The 18,551-nt window shown below is 38.5% G+C and overlaps 1 protein-coding gene across 1 annotated transcript in view; it reads right to left on the reverse strand.

Annotated features, from left to right (window-relative positions):
- The window catches only part of rock2a (rho-associated, coiled-coil containing protein kinase 2a), a 54,363-nt gene that overhangs the window by 14,065 nt on the left and 21,747 nt on the right, over positions 1-18,551 (reverse strand). The window contains exons 2-16 of the mRNA XM_023270623.3: positions 17,291-17,372; positions 17,057-17,157; positions 15,884-16,021; positions 15,334-15,594; positions 14,442-14,586; positions 14,141-14,279; positions 11,574-11,665; positions 10,040-10,199; positions 9,854-9,908; positions 7,663-7,751; positions 7,494-7,542; positions 6,942-7,077; positions 6,101-6,192; positions 4,902-5,148; positions 966-1,072 (exon numbers count right to left, since the gene is read on the reverse strand). Coding sequence (XP_023126391.1) covers positions 966-1,072; positions 4,902-5,148; positions 6,101-6,192; positions 6,942-7,077; positions 7,494-7,542; positions 7,663-7,751; positions 9,854-9,908; positions 10,040-10,199; positions 11,574-11,665; positions 14,141-14,279; positions 14,442-14,586; positions 15,334-15,594; positions 15,884-16,021; positions 17,057-17,157; positions 17,291-17,372 — 1,893 coding nt within the window. The remainder of the gene's footprint in view (positions 1-965; positions 1,073-4,901; positions 5,149-6,100; positions 6,193-6,941; positions 7,078-7,493; positions 7,543-7,662; positions 7,752-9,853; positions 9,909-10,039; positions 10,200-11,573; positions 11,666-14,140; positions 14,280-14,441; positions 14,587-15,333; positions 15,595-15,883; positions 16,022-17,056; positions 17,158-17,290; positions 17,373-18,551) is intronic.

Below are 18,551 nucleotides of genomic sequence, written 5' to 3' on the forward strand. Positions count from 1 at the left end.
TTACATTGTATATACATATTATCTTTAAAACTTACCGTCTAACTCTTCAATGATCCATGTTAGGCAGTAAGAGCTTTGCAACAGTCAGGCCAAAATGAACAACCTTCAGTAAGAGACACCTGGGAGAATTCTAAAATACAACAAGTCTCGTTGTCTTCATCACCAGGCTGGACAAATTTGACATTTTTACCTCCGCCAAATCAAAACAATAAAAACTGAAAAACAAACAACAGCCCTGTGACGATGAGCCAGTAAACACTGTTCTCACCTGTAACTCTACCAAATGGAATGTAGCAGAAATAAAGCACAACAAATAGGATGGAATGGATCAATCAGCTATAGCAAGCACATCAGGTATGGAACGGTTTAGCAACCCTTCTACTTAAATATATTTTCAAAGTTCAATGAAAGAAATTAACATTAACAAATCACTGACTGTAGGTCCATGAAGACGGCACCCTTAAGTTTGCAAAGTGATCTGTAATTTATGTCTTGTGCCTTCTAGGATCCATCTAAAGAGTAGGGGTTTCAAGTGTCTTCAGTAATTGTTTATCGGTCCTCTGTTGTGATGCTCTGACAGTCCCAAATAACACCACAAAGACAGCACAGCACACCCCAGAACGTTTAAACAAAACATTTTACACTGATGGAAAACGAATCACAAGATCTGGTCTCAGAAGTTAATCTAGAAACAGTCAATTACAAATACTATATTTATGACTTGACAACCAGCTGACCTTAAGTCAAGACGTGGATTGGGCCATTAGGTCTATTCAGAGTTCCCTTTGACTTCATTTAGATTACGACTATGACTAGGACTATGTGACTTCATTCACACTTGCAGAAAATGGATTTTGAGGCAAGATATTACAAAGATCCTGAATATTAAAAAGTAAATAAAACCCAATCAAGACAGAATATGGTAAGGAAGGTTTGGTCATCTACAGTCAGACTTTATGATTTACCTTCTCCAGATCAGTGAGTTTGTCCTGAAGCTGTCTCTTCTCAGTCTCAGCTTTGGACAAAGCCTGCCGCTGCTGACGCACCTCCTCCTCCAGGCCACAAATGCGTCCTGCAAGACAACAAAACATACATATAAGCCGGCAACAAACTGCAAGCTCACATTATGTGCTCACACGCTATACCTCAAGAATCATTTCTGGGATTTGGGGTTTTTTGTCATTCTCCACTGATCTGTGTCCAGCAAGATCAGGCAGAACTGTACAAGAACCAACTCCATGTTCAACAATAGGTTTATTTTTAAAACACACATTATCCCAATTACTTAGAGTAATCAACTACTCGCTATAAACACTAACAACCTTGGTTCACTGGACAAAGCAGTTCATTATAGATTCAAATACAGTGTTTTATGTTGTTTGGTTTAGAAATGTGGCAGACAGGTCAAAGCATCCTGCAGTTTAACTGGGCAGAGATCAGGGTGTTAATTGTGTTTGTTTGAGTATGACCTCACCTCAATCAATGCAGTCAGATAAGAGGTTTTATATGACAGTTTAAGTAGCCTGAGCACCGATCTAATCAGATTATGGTTAAATTATTGGTCTTGATGTAAACATACTCCTTTGTGTAGCTACACAAATGCATTCTTGGAGCTGAGCACTACGACCGCAGTCTGCTACTGCTACAAACCGACTATGGAGCAAACCAGCCTTTTAAACACCACACGTATTTGTTCTGGTTGAAATAAACTTAAGGCAGCAGTGAATGTGTTATGCGTTGAATGGATTCTGGCTGAAATCATACTCCAGAGCAAATTTCTTATTACGATCTGAAGAGCCTGTTTGGTGCCTTCAGTTTCTGGGTGGCACATTGCTCTTGCCCTTAGTAAATCTAGCATGTAAGCTGCAAGGCAGGCAGATGGAAAATGACTTGAGGTTGTAGAGATACTGAAGTTTTATCACCGACATGTAATAGCATTACTGCCTCATAAATACACAGGTAACTCTATCAGCAACTCCTGGAAACGGCATTTCATACACGGAAGTGCCTTGAATTGTGAATCATATTGATATCCAGCTTTGCAATTGTGTAACTATCGACTACCATATTGTGCTTCAAGTGTTTTCGCTTTATTGTTTGCTGTGTTTACTTTATTATTACTTGAAAGCTGGGAGGAGTACAGGTGTAACAACCTGCCTCTGTGTGGCTGACAACAACTGCAACTCAAACTGGAAGAAATTGGATAACAGACTGGAGTTCTCTATGAATTCATATAAACATACTGATGTATACACCCATCCATTCATTTTGTATACTCCACTTTATCTTCTGGAGGGTCACGGAGGGGCCAGAGCAGGGGGGCCACATTCAGCCCAGTGTGATTTGAAGTGGGCCGGACCAGTAAAATCACAGCATAATAACTTATAAATAACTACAACTCCATTTCTTTCCTTTAAGTGGCAAAAAGTACATTCTGAAAATCAGTTAAGGAGCTATCTTTTTACAAAACATCATGAACAACCTGAAATTTCTTTAAAAAATTAAATTCAATTTCAACAATATTATACCTCAGTCCATCATTTACACATTACAACTTCCAGATCACAGAGTGTCTATGAAGACACAATACTTAGAGTCTGTAAGTATCTGGAACTGAATGATATGAAACTTTATGATCAAAACAACAAAAGTCAGACAAAAAAAAACACAAAAAAACAAAACTTAAGACAAAATATTACAAAAACGAGATACAAAATGACAACAGTGAGAAACAAAATGACAAAAAAATGAGACAAACGACACAAAACAGACAAAAAATTTGATAAAAAGTTACAAAGTGACAAAAAAATGGACAAACATCCCAAGTGAGACCAAAAAAAGCACAAAAGGACAAAAACGGCACACAAAACAACAAATAAAGCAAAACACAAAATGACAAAAATAAGACAAAAAAAGACAAAAAACACAAGAAAGACAAAAAGGAAACACAAAACAAAAACATGAGACAAACAACAAAAGTCAGACAAAAAAAGCAACAAAAACAAGACAAAATATTACATAAATGAGATGAAAAATTACAAAACAACAAAGAACAATCTAGTATTTTACTTTATGATCAAAACAACTTGTCATGGTGTAGAAATTATTTTAAATTAATAGTTTTACAAATTTACAATCTCCAGTTAATGTCTTCTCTGGAATTTTTACACTTTACAGTCGTCCCACGGGCCAGATTGGAACCTTTGACGGGCCGGTTTTGGCCCGCGGGCGCATGTTTGGCACCCCAGGGCTAGAGCCTATCCCAGCTGACTTACAGCGAATGCAGGGCACTCTCTGAAAAAAAAAACTAATCTTAATCCATCTGTCCAAACTGTCATTTGTTTCCAAAATTCTATATATACTAGTTGGCAATCAGCTCACTGAGGTCCTGAAGGTACATAACATTTGAGATGAATTTCTTCCCCAGAAACAGCTTTACTTAGAATTACTCATGACATAATAATGACGTCTTCTGATGCAGGTGAACGCTCAGTTTTGGTTCTATTTGATCTAAGCGCAGCGTTTGACACTGTTCATCCCAGGATTCTGATTAAAACGCTAAGGCAGTGGGTAGGTGTGTCTGGTAGTGCTTTGGACTGGTTCTCCTCCTATCTTTCAGACAGTTTCTCAGTATCACTCCGTCCTTACAGCTCTGATATTACCGCCTTGTCCCGTGGTGTTCCTGAAGGCTCCGTCTTGGGTCCAGTTTGATTCATTTTATATCTGCAGCCATTAGGCCAGGTTATAAGTGAATTTGAAGACATCTCATTCCGCTGCTATGCTGCGTGTCTCCTGATCAGACAGAAAGGCTGAAAATGTTGCATAATTGTCTGTTTGCTGTTAAGGACTGGAGGGCAAACAATAATGTACAGCTTAATCCAGACAAAGTTCCAGGTCCACTGTATCACTGCCTCTGCTAGAAATGATAATTCACGCTTTCATCTCATCCTGTTTAAACTGTTGTAATTCCCTCTTTACCTGCCTCAACAATTCATCTTTTAGACCCTTTACCATCAGTTCAGAACGCTGCTGCAAGATGTCACATGTCACAACCACTTCACATTCATTGGCTCCCAATTAGGTTCAGGATCCGTTGTAAGATTGTTGTTTTCACATACAGAGCTATACATACTCAGACATCTGCATACATTTCTGAGCTGCTCCAACCTTACATATCCACCAGGTCACTTAGATCCTCTAACAAAAGTCTACTGGTAGTTCCTGCGCTAAACTAAACACGAAAGGTGATCGTGCCTTTAAATGGTGGCTCCTAGCATGTTGAATATGATTTCTAATCTGTATGTTCTTATTGCTTTTAATATGACTATTTATCTATTTATTCTGGATCTAGTGTCGCTTTGTTTTTATTTCCCCTTATTGTTGTTTTACAGGCTTATATTGATTTTCTCTGTAAAGCACTTTGTGACTTTGTGCTGTGAAAGGTGCTCTATAAATAAACTTTATTGTCTTTTTTTACAGCCAGGACAGGTCACCAGTCTATCACAGGACTACACAGAGAGACAAACAAACACTCACATTCACATCTACGGACAATTTAGAATTACCAATTAACCTCAACATGTTTCTGGACTGTGGGAGAAAGCCGGAGAACCCGGAGAAAACCCACACAGGCACAGTGAGAACATGCAAAGTCCACACAGAAAGACCACAAGCCCAGGACCTGTGAGGCGACAGTGCGACCCACTGTAACACCATGCCGCCCAGATGTATATATAATATACAATATATAAAACGTCATATTATATTAAAACCAGACAACCAATATGATGTATTTTGATGTTAATTTTCAGCAGCTCGTTTCATTAATATGAATCCATATAAATGACCATTGGCAGGCCTGTGTAGAAATGTGTTTAAAGCCGTGCATGCGTTTCACCCACCCATCAAGTCGCTGATGGTTTCCGAGCCCTGGCTGTGCTCCCTCCTCTCCGCCTCCAGTGCAGCCTGCAGGCTGATGCATTCCTTCTCCAGGCTGAGCTTGCTGCGCTCCAGCAGGCAGCATTTGTCCTGCATTTCGCGCACGTTGGCCTCCAGCTGCTGCAGCTGCTTGCTGCTCTCTGTCTGGGTTTTACGAAGTCGCGTCGCCGCCTCCGATTCGGCCCGCAGCAGCGTGTTGGCTTCTTCCAGCTGCCAGAACAACAATTACCCTTTAAGAAGCCTTTATGTGAATGTGAATATTGACCAGCCTGTTTTTAGGCTGGTAAAATCCTCATGTGCCAAATCAATACAGAAAATGTTTGAAAACATCACTCCATTGTTTTCGCTTCTCACTACTCTTAGCATTATTTTTGTTGGTGTGTGTTTGTCAGCATGATAATGCAAAAACTATCCAGGGGATTTTGAGGGAACTGAGTTGACAACTGGAGCATGGATAAAAGAAAAGAACATTATATTTTGGTGTGGATCCAGATGACTTTATTTAATGCAGTTGAAGCTATGTCCTGAGCTTCGAGTCAAGTCCTATACCTAATAACATTTACACCAAACACATTTCTTTACATTACGTTTAGAGATAGTTTAAACACATAAAATACCTATCTATTCAAGGCTTTCATTACATAATATTCCCGTTTAAGAAATAATAATAAATGTTTAAGTAACTTCTAAATCTTTATAATTGTAATAAAGTAATAACCATTCCACACAAACCTCCCACGTGTTTTTGCAAACTAATCACACAGAGCTCACCTTCTGATTATAATCTTTGATCACATGATCATATCTGCTACTTGTCCCCAGTGTACTGACAGAGATAGAAAAGAAAGGTTTCATGATATCTGCTCCAGACACTTGGAATAGATTGCAGAATGAAATTTAGGAACTTGCCATCCCAGGCTGCCTATCTAGTTGTCTCAGTTTAGCTTTCTTCTTACTGACAATTGTTAGGTAACTTGTGTTCTTTGAACCTTCGTCTACTGTCACCTGGTTTGTAGTAATGATAGATTTGTGTGGCTGTTGTTGTATCAGCCAGTCTGAAAGTGAATAAAAGGTTGCCAACCTCTGATTTTACCCAGTTAAATAAAGTCATAAAAAAGTATTAAAAAATCTTCAATAAACGTAAATAGAACAGGTAACTGACCTGTTTTTGTAGGTGAATGTTCTTCTCATTGGAAATGTGTGAATTTTGGTTTCTTCTCTTCATGTCATCTAGCTGGTCACGAAGACTGTTGACTGCACAACACAGAAGAAAACAGGATGATATGTTGGATGTTTCAATAAAGTAAGGTCTAATGCTTCAGATCAAAAACTTCTAAAAAAAACTTTAAAAAGAGTTTATCTTTAGGTTTTAAATGTCACCTGTATAAGAGAGACATATATACAGCTGTTAATCCTATTGCTTTTTCACCATTAAAGAATTTGTGTTCAAGACAGTGACAAGTAATTTGGAGTGCAAAGCAAAGAGTAGCTCCATTAAACTGCTTCCCACTGGTCCCTTTGACCAGACAATGGCAGTATTATTCCACATTATCTCAGTCAACTTGCATCTGAATTCTCTTGGTAGCAAAACAAAAAGTTTCTAAATTCATACAAAACAGGAGGTGGGTTTTAGGGGATTTCCTATTAATTGTGTTACAAATACAATCTCAATGGTATGTAAAAAAATCTGTGCCACTGCATGTGGAGACTTCACAGCACTGGCATCAAAAAAGCTGCTATTCATTAAATAATCTGCTCTAACGTCTCACTCATTTTCCAACAGGACAATTAATGCGTTGTGTCACATGAACACGACAGCTCCTTGTCTTAATATAATAAAGATTATAGACAGTTACCATTCAGCTACTTATGCATACTTATGCAAAAAAGAAAATTAAGGTGTCCTATTAGGAATAAACGAATTGCTAATGTTTTGTTTTTAAATACACATCTAGCTGTACAGACAGAACCTACAGCGTTTCATACAGTGTGTCTCATGTCACCTTCATTCTCCAGACAGCGCTTTCTATCAGCCTCGCTCTCGGCCTTGCGGTGGCTCTCCAGGCTCTTGTGCTGCAGCAGAGCCTTTTCCCTCTCCAGCTGCCTCAGATTCGACTCCAGGTTCTTTCTGCTGCTCACCTAAAATCAATCACAAGACTTTGTTCAACATTTCCTACAGGGCTGGTTTCACGGTGCTGTGATTCCATAACTCACTTTACACGAAATGGTTTCTAAGAATCCAATTGAGGCTTAACTCAAATCCCAATAGATATTTTAAGGAGGTTGTTAGAATTCAGCGAGCAGCTCCAGCTGGATATGACCCGCTGGTATTCAACCGGAACATGGTCAAGTGTGGATAATAAGAATCATTATTCTGACTCAAACGCAATTTTTGGGAGAGTCCGTAAAAGTGGGTGAGGAAGATAGAATTCATCAAATCCCAGCAGGGAAGGCGGATCATTGCACCAGCAAATATTAAAAGTAGGACAGAGCCAAAAATATTCAAGCAGTAACAGATGTATGTAGGTGTAGTGCTTTCTGAGTGATGACCCCACCTCTTCCTCGAGTTCTTTAGAGACTTTATCTAGACGGCTGGTGGCGGCTCTGCAGAAATATAAGGCAAACGGACATTTATAAAAGTCTGACCAGCATGACCACTGTGCTTTAGTCACACATGTAACAGGATGAATCCTTATCATTGATATGTAATGGGTTTTGTTGTACCTGTACTTGTGGTCGAGGTCATCTTTGGCCTGCTTATCATTATTCATCTGCACCTCCAGGTGACGAAGTTTCTTCTGCAGAGCTGCTGACTGTAAAGAGAGAAAGATAAAGAACATCCACCAATCACACATGTCCCACAGGTCACATGGAGGTCAAAGCAAAGGGTGCTTCTCATTAGTCATAATGTTCGCCTTGTTTCCCTCACTTGCACCTCAGTCGCTCCCACTGGAGATGCCAGGAAGAGATGCAGGAAAAGATGGAGGTAGAGAGGAAAGAAAGATATGCGCATTTAGAGAAATGAGGCATCTACTCATCTGGACAAACAGCTGGAACCGGTGTCAGTCTGCAGGTATTACCAACAGGGCGGGCCTTAGAGTTTGCAGATAATGTGATGTACTATCCAAATAATAATAATAGTAAACAGCTGCCACCACAGTAGTGTATTGATGCCGTCCAGAATGACAGAGGTTAATGTAAAGTATTTCAGTGTTTCCCCTTAAAGGTGGAGTATGCACATCTAATTTATCATTTGTGGTCAAATACAGTGAATGTCTTTATTTACAGTCTGCTAACTGTCTGTTCTCTGTGCTGAAAAAATCTGAAAATATGAAACAAAGAAAGTGGACTGATCCTTACACTATTTAAGCCAACCAGCAAAATGGAGTGGCATAGACCACGAGTGCAGGAGGGCTCTATGAAACTGCAAAGATACAGTGGAGTAATAGCATAAGTGACTGTCTTCGTGTGTGTTGTAATCTTAGTTTGTCTGCTCTATGTTTTAGCAGCCAGTTATGCAGCGGGTGTGAATCTTGTTGACGATATGAGTTGTGACTTCATGGCAAAAAAAAAATAAAAACAATGAAGTAGAGAAAATGTGATTTAACGTTAAAGGGCATCAGAGGGCTGCATAAATACTGTTTTGCCATTAACTTCACTCATTACTTGCTTATATACAGCATATATATATATATATATATATATATATATATATATATATATATATATATATATATATAAAAAAAAAACCTACCTCTAATTTGCAGCAACAAGAAGTACCAGGCCAGATGTATTTCATAACTCATTGATAGACTGACTCTTTATTCAGGTTATATAATTTCCCAGAGGTTTAATGCTTTGTTGCATGTTTTTGTACTTGAAAATTCCTCTCTGTTGTAAAGTTAAACAAATACTAAAGGATAAAATATTGTAAAACAGTAAAATGTTCTGCCTGTAATTCATATCTTTGTCGTTGGAAGCCTTAAGGGACCAAAAAAGAAGCTATTTTATTCATTATATATATTTTAAATTAATCGGCTGATTAATCGGTTATCAGAACTATTTTCTGCCACATATCGGAATCAGCATCGGCTTCAAAAAATCCATATCGCTCGGGCCCTACAGTTAACACATCAGGGGTCTATGAAAGCTTTTTCACTCTACACATCTGCCTGCTGAAAGCAGTGAAGAGAACTCAAATCGTGTTAAAACCACAACGAGACAAGAGATGCCAAACCGCTCCATAGAGCTGAGGGTAACCAGAGTCCTGTAACAATTATCTGTAGGTTTATCACAACTAAACCACCTACTTCACATCACACATAGTCCTTTGATCCTTCGGTAATGCAAAAAATATTAACTATAGGAGCAAAAAAAGTTCAACGAGAAGTCTTCTGACAGTTGCCTGAAGATGAAGGACTTCTGGATATTTAAAAAAGAAATATAATATTTTGAAATATTAAATGGAACTTAAATATTGTGTATCAACATGCAATGTCAAACTGAAAATTTAAGTCTGTAAATCCTTTGCTGTCTACCTACAGACTAGTCGCTGACTGTCAGTCTTTTAGGACTGAAACCAATGAGAGTTCCCTAGATTAGCATTCAGCTCAGCCACTTAAACTGAAAGCTGCTTAAGTCTTTCTGTGCAGCTAAGAACACTGAAATTCTAACAAAGTACAAATAAACCATGGGATCAAGGAAAGAAATCCCCTTGTGAGTCATTTCCATCATAATCCTGAATGTCTTACGGTATGAAGCTGGACTGATCACTATGTCAACAGGCCTGCTCTGTGTGGCCATGTAAACCGATACCTGTATTGTTTATTTCCTGAGAAGCTCAGGCCAAACTGTACTACGGCGGCTCCTCAACGTGCACCTGGCAGTTATTGTGTGTTGATGTAAAAGTACTTACTTCTCCTTTCGAATTCTCATGAGTCACTGAGGAATTGTTGGAAGCGTTTAGCAACCTGAAGAAGGAAATGAACAAAATCAACACAAGGTCAAAGCCAAGAACAAATGTCTAATCTTTCTTTTATGTATGTGGAAGCGTTGAGGTCCTGAAAATGATCAGAGGCGGCTAGACAAATGGAGGATTTACTGGTCTTCTTTGAAGTAGGTGAAGCCAACAAATGGTAACTGATTTCCAACAAAGGCCTTCGGTGTGGGGAAGGTTTCTACGTCGCCTTTGTCATCCTCGATCTCATCAAAGTTGCTGGTGTCTATGTCGCTGCTCAGCTCCGGGACCACAGGGGCAACCGCTGAGGAGAGAGGCACACAAAGGGAAAGAAAGAAGTGTGGCAAGTGTGAATTGCTGGAAAACAGAAGTTCTATGTAAACAAAATTTGTTTCAGTCTAACAAATAAATTTACTTCACACACTGCAAAAACTCTAAATCTTACCAAGTCTATTTGTCTTGTTTTTAGTCAAAATGTCTCATCCCACTTGATTTAAGATAAATTCACTTAACAAGTGACATTTTGGCAAGATTGTTTTAAGACAATGCATCCTAAATGCCTTGTTAAGTCAAACAATCTTGAAATTCTCTTGTTGTGAGTTGAATTTTACAAGAAAACTCAAAATAAGTTTAACCCTCGTGCTGTCCTCATTTACGGGCACCAAAAAATATTGTTTCCTTGTCTGAAAAAAAATCCAAAAAATCTGTAAAAAAAATTCCCCAAAATTTCTGAAAATTTGCAAAACCTTCAGGAAGAAAATTCCAATAACTCCTTAAAAGTTTCCCTTAAAAGTTTTATTTAAAAATAAAATCCCCCAAATTTGGCAAGAAAATTCTTGTAAATATTTTCAAAAAATAAGTAAAAATCTTCCCAAAAAAATCCTAAAAATGTCTAAAGTGATTACATATATATCAGTAAAACTTCTAATATTTTAAGAACGTTCACAAAAAAATCAACCAAACCAACCAAAATGGTTAATTTTTTTTGTGCAGATCAATAAAAACTAAGAAACATATTTAACAATTCTTTTTTTTTCCACCAAAACATTTTCAAAAGTTTCCCAAAAATGTTGAAAATGTGGACATCAGAAGTTTCACTGTCAAAATGTAGTTTTTTCCCACATTTTCAAACTTTAAAAGAGGTCAATTTTGACCTGCAGGACGACATGAGGGTTAATTTATCTCACATTAGGAGGTTACATGAAAGCAAAAATCTATTTTTGTGTGGAAAAACTGCTTTTTTTTTTTTTTTTTTTAAGCATGTCTGGCTTATTTTAAGACACCTAAGCTTTACAATCCTGGTAAAATATAGCATCAAATAAGTTTTCCCAGCTAATTTTAAGATCTCAACATTCTAAATACATCTTATTTCAAGAAATCTTACCAAGTCATTTTTCACTTGCTCTATTGGCAGCCTTTTTCACTTATTTCAAGGTAAAAGTTCCTTGAAATAAGTTTTTTTTCTTGTTCTGAGAGGAGCAGTTTCTCCAGTGCAATTGGTACTCCACATTTCTCAAAATTAAGCTTACTTCTACAAAACTCCTCAAGCAGATCAATGAAAACTGAAAGCTCCACAGTTTTACCCCACAATGACTTACACTGTAACTTCAATAATGAAACAAGCGTGTTACCAACTGTAATTAAGTGCAGGCACCAAAATCAGACATGTGATACTAACTGTCTCTGATGGTGTCGAAGGTCCACTGGTCGTTTTTGAAGAAAGGGTGTCGCTTGATTTCTTCCACACCGTTTCTGCCTAACCGCACCTCCCTAAAAACACAAAGAGAAAGAGATAAAGTTGGCCAGCTTTTGAGCATTAAAACTAAATAAGCATTCCAGTCTGTCATTATCAGTGCACCAAATGTTAAATATAATTACGTTTGTCCTTCCGTCTGTTAATCTCTCTGTGCACAACACAAAACTCTGAACGGATTTTTGACTGTCTTAAAGGACAGTCTTAATTTTTATTCTAAACTCCAACTCCACAGCTGGATTTCCTTAAACCTTACTGCTTCAGTAATAAACCCAAACACAAAATGCAGCGCTACATTCCCAGCTTATTTCTGCAGCATTTCATTTCAAATCAAACTCCAGGCAATTGGGAACAGTGTTTTGTAACGGTGGAAATGCTGCGTGGACAACAGATGCTGTTTCCTTGCTTTGTGTCAGTGTGGCAGCTGAGGTCAAAGATGACAGCAATGTGTTCTATTCTGTATGGGTCTACCGTATTATTACTCCGCCAAGGATCATGGCGGAGTTATGTGGTGATCAGCGTTGGTTTGTCTGTCTGTTAGAAACATTACTCAAAAACGGACTAACAGATTTGGATGAAATTTTCAGGGAAGGTCAGAAATGACACAAGGACCAAGTGATTAGATTTTGGCAGTGATTCGGCTTATAGTCTGGATCCACAGATTTGTTAAAGATTTCTGTACCATTGCGAGATAGCGGCAAGGCGTCACTGTAACTATGACAACAAGTGAACACTACATCAGCTGCCTGCTGATGATCACATGACTGTGATCCTACTACAAATCCACTACTGCAGACTAATCAGGACTTATCTGTCAGAAATCATGCAACAACTGAGCAGCTTTGGTGGAATACTATGATCTCTGAGTGCTTTTCTTGTTTAGATATTTCATTGTAATGAAAACACTGAAGAAGATGTGATTCATTGTCAACTTGCATTATTTCACATCATTTACACAAAAGAAGAGCCAGAAGAATTGTACAGATTAAGACGGTCTGATAAGAAATGACTCCTTAATAAGCCTGCTGGTACATAAGCCTCAGGGCTGTAACAGTCCTTGATTGGAATAAATGTCTGTAATTCTGGATGTTATTTTAACCAGCCTTCAAATCTAAACAGCATCTTTCTTGGTATTGCGTTAAAGCTGCATGTTAAATTATTACTAGACATATATATTGTAATTCAGCTTTCTAGAAACAGCACAAAGCTCGGTAGCCCATGGAGAATTATGACATTTACTTTAAAGAAGAACAACCTTAGTGACCCTGATTACTGACATACTAAGAAGACACTTCCAGTCTTATTATTCCACATTTTTATCTGATTCCTCCAGGAATCCAGCCCACATCACAATAAACAGCAACAGTAGGACTAAACTTATGAACGCCTACAGCATGCAGCTCTGTTTTATACAGTCTGCTTTTTACATTCCCTGAATCCCCATATCCCTGAAATATAAATTATGAGGGAAATGAATGTGTCATAAACTTGTGAGTAAAAGAAGAAAGATTTTTGCACATTTTAAACTAACAAAGACCCTAATGGTCTTTCAGCTGAACCTGTCAAGATTGTAACTCTGACTTCACAGGTGATAAATTCATCAAGAATAAATTCCAAATATTTGTATTCAGGTGAATATTCCTGTGTTACTGCCTTAAGGGTCATAATGTTCTTACTTCTTGGAATATCTTTGTTTCCTGAGAAGACTAGTCTGTACTTTACAGACTGTAACATCAGGGCTCTGTTGATCACAAGTAATCTGATCAGACTTGGATTTTCGGAGTGTATAAAATCTTGAAAACAGGCTATTCAATTAAAATTATTCTAAAATCAGATTACATCCCATAGTCTAGTCTTTGTTTTAATATAGATCAGCCTTCAGGGTGTGCTGTTTTCATTAGATGTGTAGAAGGCTGGATTCAGGAACAAGATATAATCAAACAAAATGTAATTGGTCATCATTTATACCATGCAGTAAATATAGTTGACCTTAATTTAAGTCTTTCAATACAGTAATGTAAAAAAAAAATCCCCTAAACAGCAGTCAATATCAAACAAACCCCTTATATTTAACTTCAATTGTCATTTATCATTGTATATTAACTATCAGACATTTAACATTTTTAATGATGAAAACACGTTGAAAATATCCTCAGTGCATTTGTGAATAATTTTCATTTCCTGATTTTCACTAACCAAGTCGTGTATATATAATTGTCATGCTAAAAAGAAAAAAAAAAAAACTCTCTTCTGGCATCGTCAACATCAAAAACTACCTGGCACAGTTTTAGTACATGGAACTATGAAAAACTGGCTGGTTTGCAAGTGAAGTTGATGGACAGATGGGGATAAGCAGACGTCTATTAAAAGAACAACTTGAGAATGATGTGGGATGTGAGTGAGATTAATCTTCATACCCAACTCTGTAAGAAGTCTATTTCCCAAAATGTCCAACTATTCCTTCAACTCCTTCGTCGTGTATCTCTTCATACCTGTCAGTCAGGAAGGCACAGATGATATTCTTGGCATCTTTGGAGATCTCCACGTCATCGGGGAAGTTGAGGGAGTTTTTATGGTCCATGATCTTACTGTAGGTTCCCACCAGAGAGTCGGCGTAGAACGGCGTGTCACCTAACAGCAAGTTAGCAATCGTTCAGCAGACATCTATGCCTCTAGAACTGACATAATTTCAACATGCCATTTTCAGAATAGGGTCAGAAATATTGATCCATTTAAGGCAAACAAATTGCTTGCTTTGTTGAATCAGTGTAAGTTCATGAAAGGTTTACTGACCAACAAGCATCTCGAAAATGAAGACCCCTACGGACCACCAGTCGCATTCCCTCCCATAGTAACCATCTCCTCCCTGGGATTTCAACACCTCAGGAGAGATGTAGTCTGGAGTCCCAACTGCAGTATCACAGTGTACCATGCCGGTCTGCAACAGAAACCCAGGATTCATGAGTCAGGAGATCACTAGTATGCTTTCACAAGATATTTTAAAATCAGCTTTTTTGTCTGTAATCTTAAAGAAAGTGACAAAAAATCAATCTAAATTTAAGAGTTGATAAAAGTTTCTCTCTGATTAATCTTCCAACTGGGTAGAACTTGCTGTTTGCCTCGTAGATTTAAGCAATATAAAGGTGTTGGTCTTTAATTTAATTAAAGCTCCTGCTGAATCAAGAAGAATCCAGTTTGCCACACTAGAAATGCATGTTCATGTTTTTTTCTGATTTTTAGGCAACAAGCTCTGACAAGTTGGTTGCTTACTTGTATCATAGAGGATTATAATCATTAAATCATGCAGTTGTCAAGCAGCTCGAAATGATTACAACATAGTTACAAACATACTGCTGTATTCACTGGAATTTGGGACCAACCAGCTGACTGAACCACATTTCAGTTGTTTAAGTTGCTGATCAAAGCTCCACAGCACTGATTTAGCAGCTTTTGCTTGTAATAAGAAAGAAATGTGTTTCATGCTGTGCATCTTGTTTCAGTGCTTCATAGAGCCATTTTGTTGGCATCAAAACATACTTGGAGGCTACTCAAATAAACAGATGCATGTCTGGTTTGGGTTTTCTTGCATTTATAAGCTTGCAGTAGACTGCTTCGACTGTAGAGTTAAATAAATTCTGGTAGCAGTAAGAACAACAAGGTGCTGCACTGATGGGCTCCAACTCACAGAGTCCATCTTCATGCATGTGCCGAAGTCGGCCAGTTTCAGGTGTCCGTGTCTATCCAGCAGCATGTTGTCCGGCTTGACGTCGCGGTGGATGAAGCCCATGGAGTGAATGGCGTCCAGGGCCATCACCACCTCTGCTGTGTAGAACTTTGCCCACTTCTCTGGCACGTCGTAGGTGCTGGTGAGGTTGACCAGGTCGCCTCCTGGCATGTACTCCATCACCATGAAGAGGTAGTGCTCATCTTGGAAGGCACAGCACAGCTGAACGCACAAAAAAACAAAATGATTTACAACCAATCTGTTCGTGTTAGCTTTAACCGCAAAGTTTTATTCAACGAGTGAACATGCAGAATTTTGTTAGTGTACAAATCTAAGGAAATTGTGTACTTAATGCTCTTTTAAACAATCTAAGAACAAATAAAAATGGTTACTAATATGAAAATGACTGCTGTGCACTCTTGGCTATCAGTGACATCTGAATTGCTCTCATTAAACCTTTGACAACATAACGAACACTATTAACAGCTGATCAATGACTTAAATGTTGTACCTGTACAACCCAGGGGCTGTTGGCAAAGGCCATGATGTCCCTCTCTTCCCAGAAGAATGCAGAGTCTGAGCGCTTGATCATCTCGAACTTGCTCAGCAGCTTCATGGCGTAGACCTTCTGTGAGGCTTTATGTCTGACCTAAAATCAGTCAATCATAGTTGGGGTTAGTAAGAGTAATATAGAGATTCTCCAGAATCTTCCTCCTTGAGAAATATTTTGATCAAAGGGTAAAATGCAAATTAAAATCACAATAATAATAGAAGAGTCCATGTTTTATTAAGTGAATAATTTACAGGATATGTTACAGATATTCATATAGACATATCGGCTGGTTAAACATGTGTACAACTTTACTAGAAAATTGTCTTGTAACTACAATACATCTGTATACATTTTTCCACTTGTGGTTCCAAGTTTAGTTATCGGGCTCCTCATCTGCAGAATCAGTTTCCAGTTTGGGCTCAGGGGCAGGTATCCACTATACTTTTAAATTTGGGCTTAAAACTTTCCTTTCTGATAAAGTTTATAGTTGCGGTGGCTTCAGCGACCCTGAACCGTCCCCTAGTTCTACTGCGGCAGGCCAGTGTATGTTTTCTCTTGTTCAAGTTTAAAAAGATCCCCTTTATCACAATGCAAGCTCAGAGGTCTTTTCCACACACTGCTGGGGGACTTCCAGAATGCAGTAAACATATGTCAGGTACTCTCCTCTCTTTCACCATCCAGAACATCTACAGGCCACTCTTACTAGTCATTCACTGTCTGTCTTCTCTCCTCCATAGTTGGCATTTTGTCCTCTGCAGGAATCTCTGGCTCTGAAGCTGCTCGTTTCTGACCTGCCATCAGGAGATGTGCACCAACCTGCACAGTGTTTATCGTAATATTGTTCTTTTTTTTCCTCTTTCCGCTCCCCTCTCACCCCTACAGGTCGAGGCAGATGACCACCCTCCCTGAGCCTGGTTCTGTCAGAGGTTTCCTCCTGATAAGAGGAAGTTTTTCCACCCCACTGTCACTGTGTGCCCGTTCTGTACGATCTTGACTTTACAAAGTAAAGTGCCCTGCGAGGTTATGATGACACTATATAATTAAAGAGAGCTGAATATCCAGAAAATCCAGACATTCAATGACTCAACAGAATCACTGCCAGTGTCTAGTATTTCGATGTTCAATACTCACCAACTGGACTTCACCAAATGCCCCTCGACCAATGACTTTAACTCTGTCAAAGTCTTCAGACTTCATCTGGAGGTCTCGAAACTGCCCGATGACTTTCTCATCTGAAGTGTATTAACAGTACAGAGAAACTGAGTGTGCTTTTGTGTTGTAAATATAGAGCAGTTATGAAGTGCAGCACTGATACTGTAAACATCCTCTTTAATGTTATCTCGCCGGGACACACAAACTACTTACATCTGTTTAGGAAGGTTTCAATGTTTTTGTTCTTGCGTAGTGCAGGGTAGTCCAAGTCCAAGACTAGCGCATTTATGGAGTCCTACAAACAAACAGAAACAATCCTCCATCAGGTCTGGCCAACTGAAAACATGCAGGAGAGAAAAACATCCTGAGCAGTTACGCATCTCAGAAGGCCCCTGCCTCTCATTAAAACCATGAACAACAGCAATAATCACCATCATTTTTAAATATTATGGAGGGGCATAAGTATTTGAAATTTCAGGTCACTGCAATGTTGCTGCAGCTACAGTCAAACAGAGTTGTTTTAAATGAAGGTGTAATGAAATCACACTGTTAAACAAACGGCCTATCATTTCTACTATAACATCAGTAACTGAACTGCTGCAAAACAAACCATTTAGAACAGAATTTAGAACAGAATCTTTACTTTGAAGAGCGTGTTGATCACAAAAGGCTGTGTCATACTGCAAGATGCTCTGTTGCAATCAAAACATGACAACTAATCATGACCAACAAGTCTGTCCGTCTGAAGAGTCATCCGTCAGAGACCCCTCAATCAACTGAGATTCTTCAAGTCAGCAGCTGTTTTGGTGTACATCACAATATCATGAATAAACTCTTCAAGAAGTAAGACAAGACCTACATAAGCCAACTCAAATGACCAGTGTCAGTGGTCTGTACCTCCCAGTGAAGGATGCTCCCTCCATAGCCTTTGCTCTATTACTATTCAACACATTAAATTCAAAGTACACCTACATTTCAAAGTTCTTTTTTACATGATTCCGGTACAGGGGGTCCTCGACTTACGTCAGAGTTCCATTCCTACAGATTGATGTAAGTCGATTTTCGTCTTAAGTTTCCAGAGAAAATGTAAACAACGCCATTACATGCATCATGATATTGATCAGTTCTTCATAAAAGATATGAATACCAGCGACTTTCATGCATGTATGAATCATTTCACAAGAAGATAAAAGAATACGTTCCACTGTTTTTACAACTTGATCTAATAATGCCGATGTTCATCGGTGTTTCATTCTGTTCCGAGCGTTTTATTAAATCTAATTTCACTTCCATGGTGTGTTGCCCTAAAGACAGAATCTGTTGACAGGTGTCACTTCCTGTCCACTATTTTGATGTTTAGCTTTACACATGTACATGCTTTTCTGGATGCACAGCTCTGTACTTTGTAAACGCCACAGAGGCAATGTCGTAAGTAATTAACATCATTTTAGGACTTACTGGTTAAGTTAAAAGG

The sequence above is a fragment of the Amphiprion ocellaris genome, chromosome 20 (assembly GCF_022539595.1).
Source record: "Amphiprion ocellaris isolate individual 3 ecotype Okinawa chromosome 20, ASM2253959v1, whole genome shotgun sequence".
Lineage (NCBI taxonomy): Eukaryota > Metazoa > Chordata > Actinopteri > Pomacentridae > Amphiprion > Amphiprion ocellaris.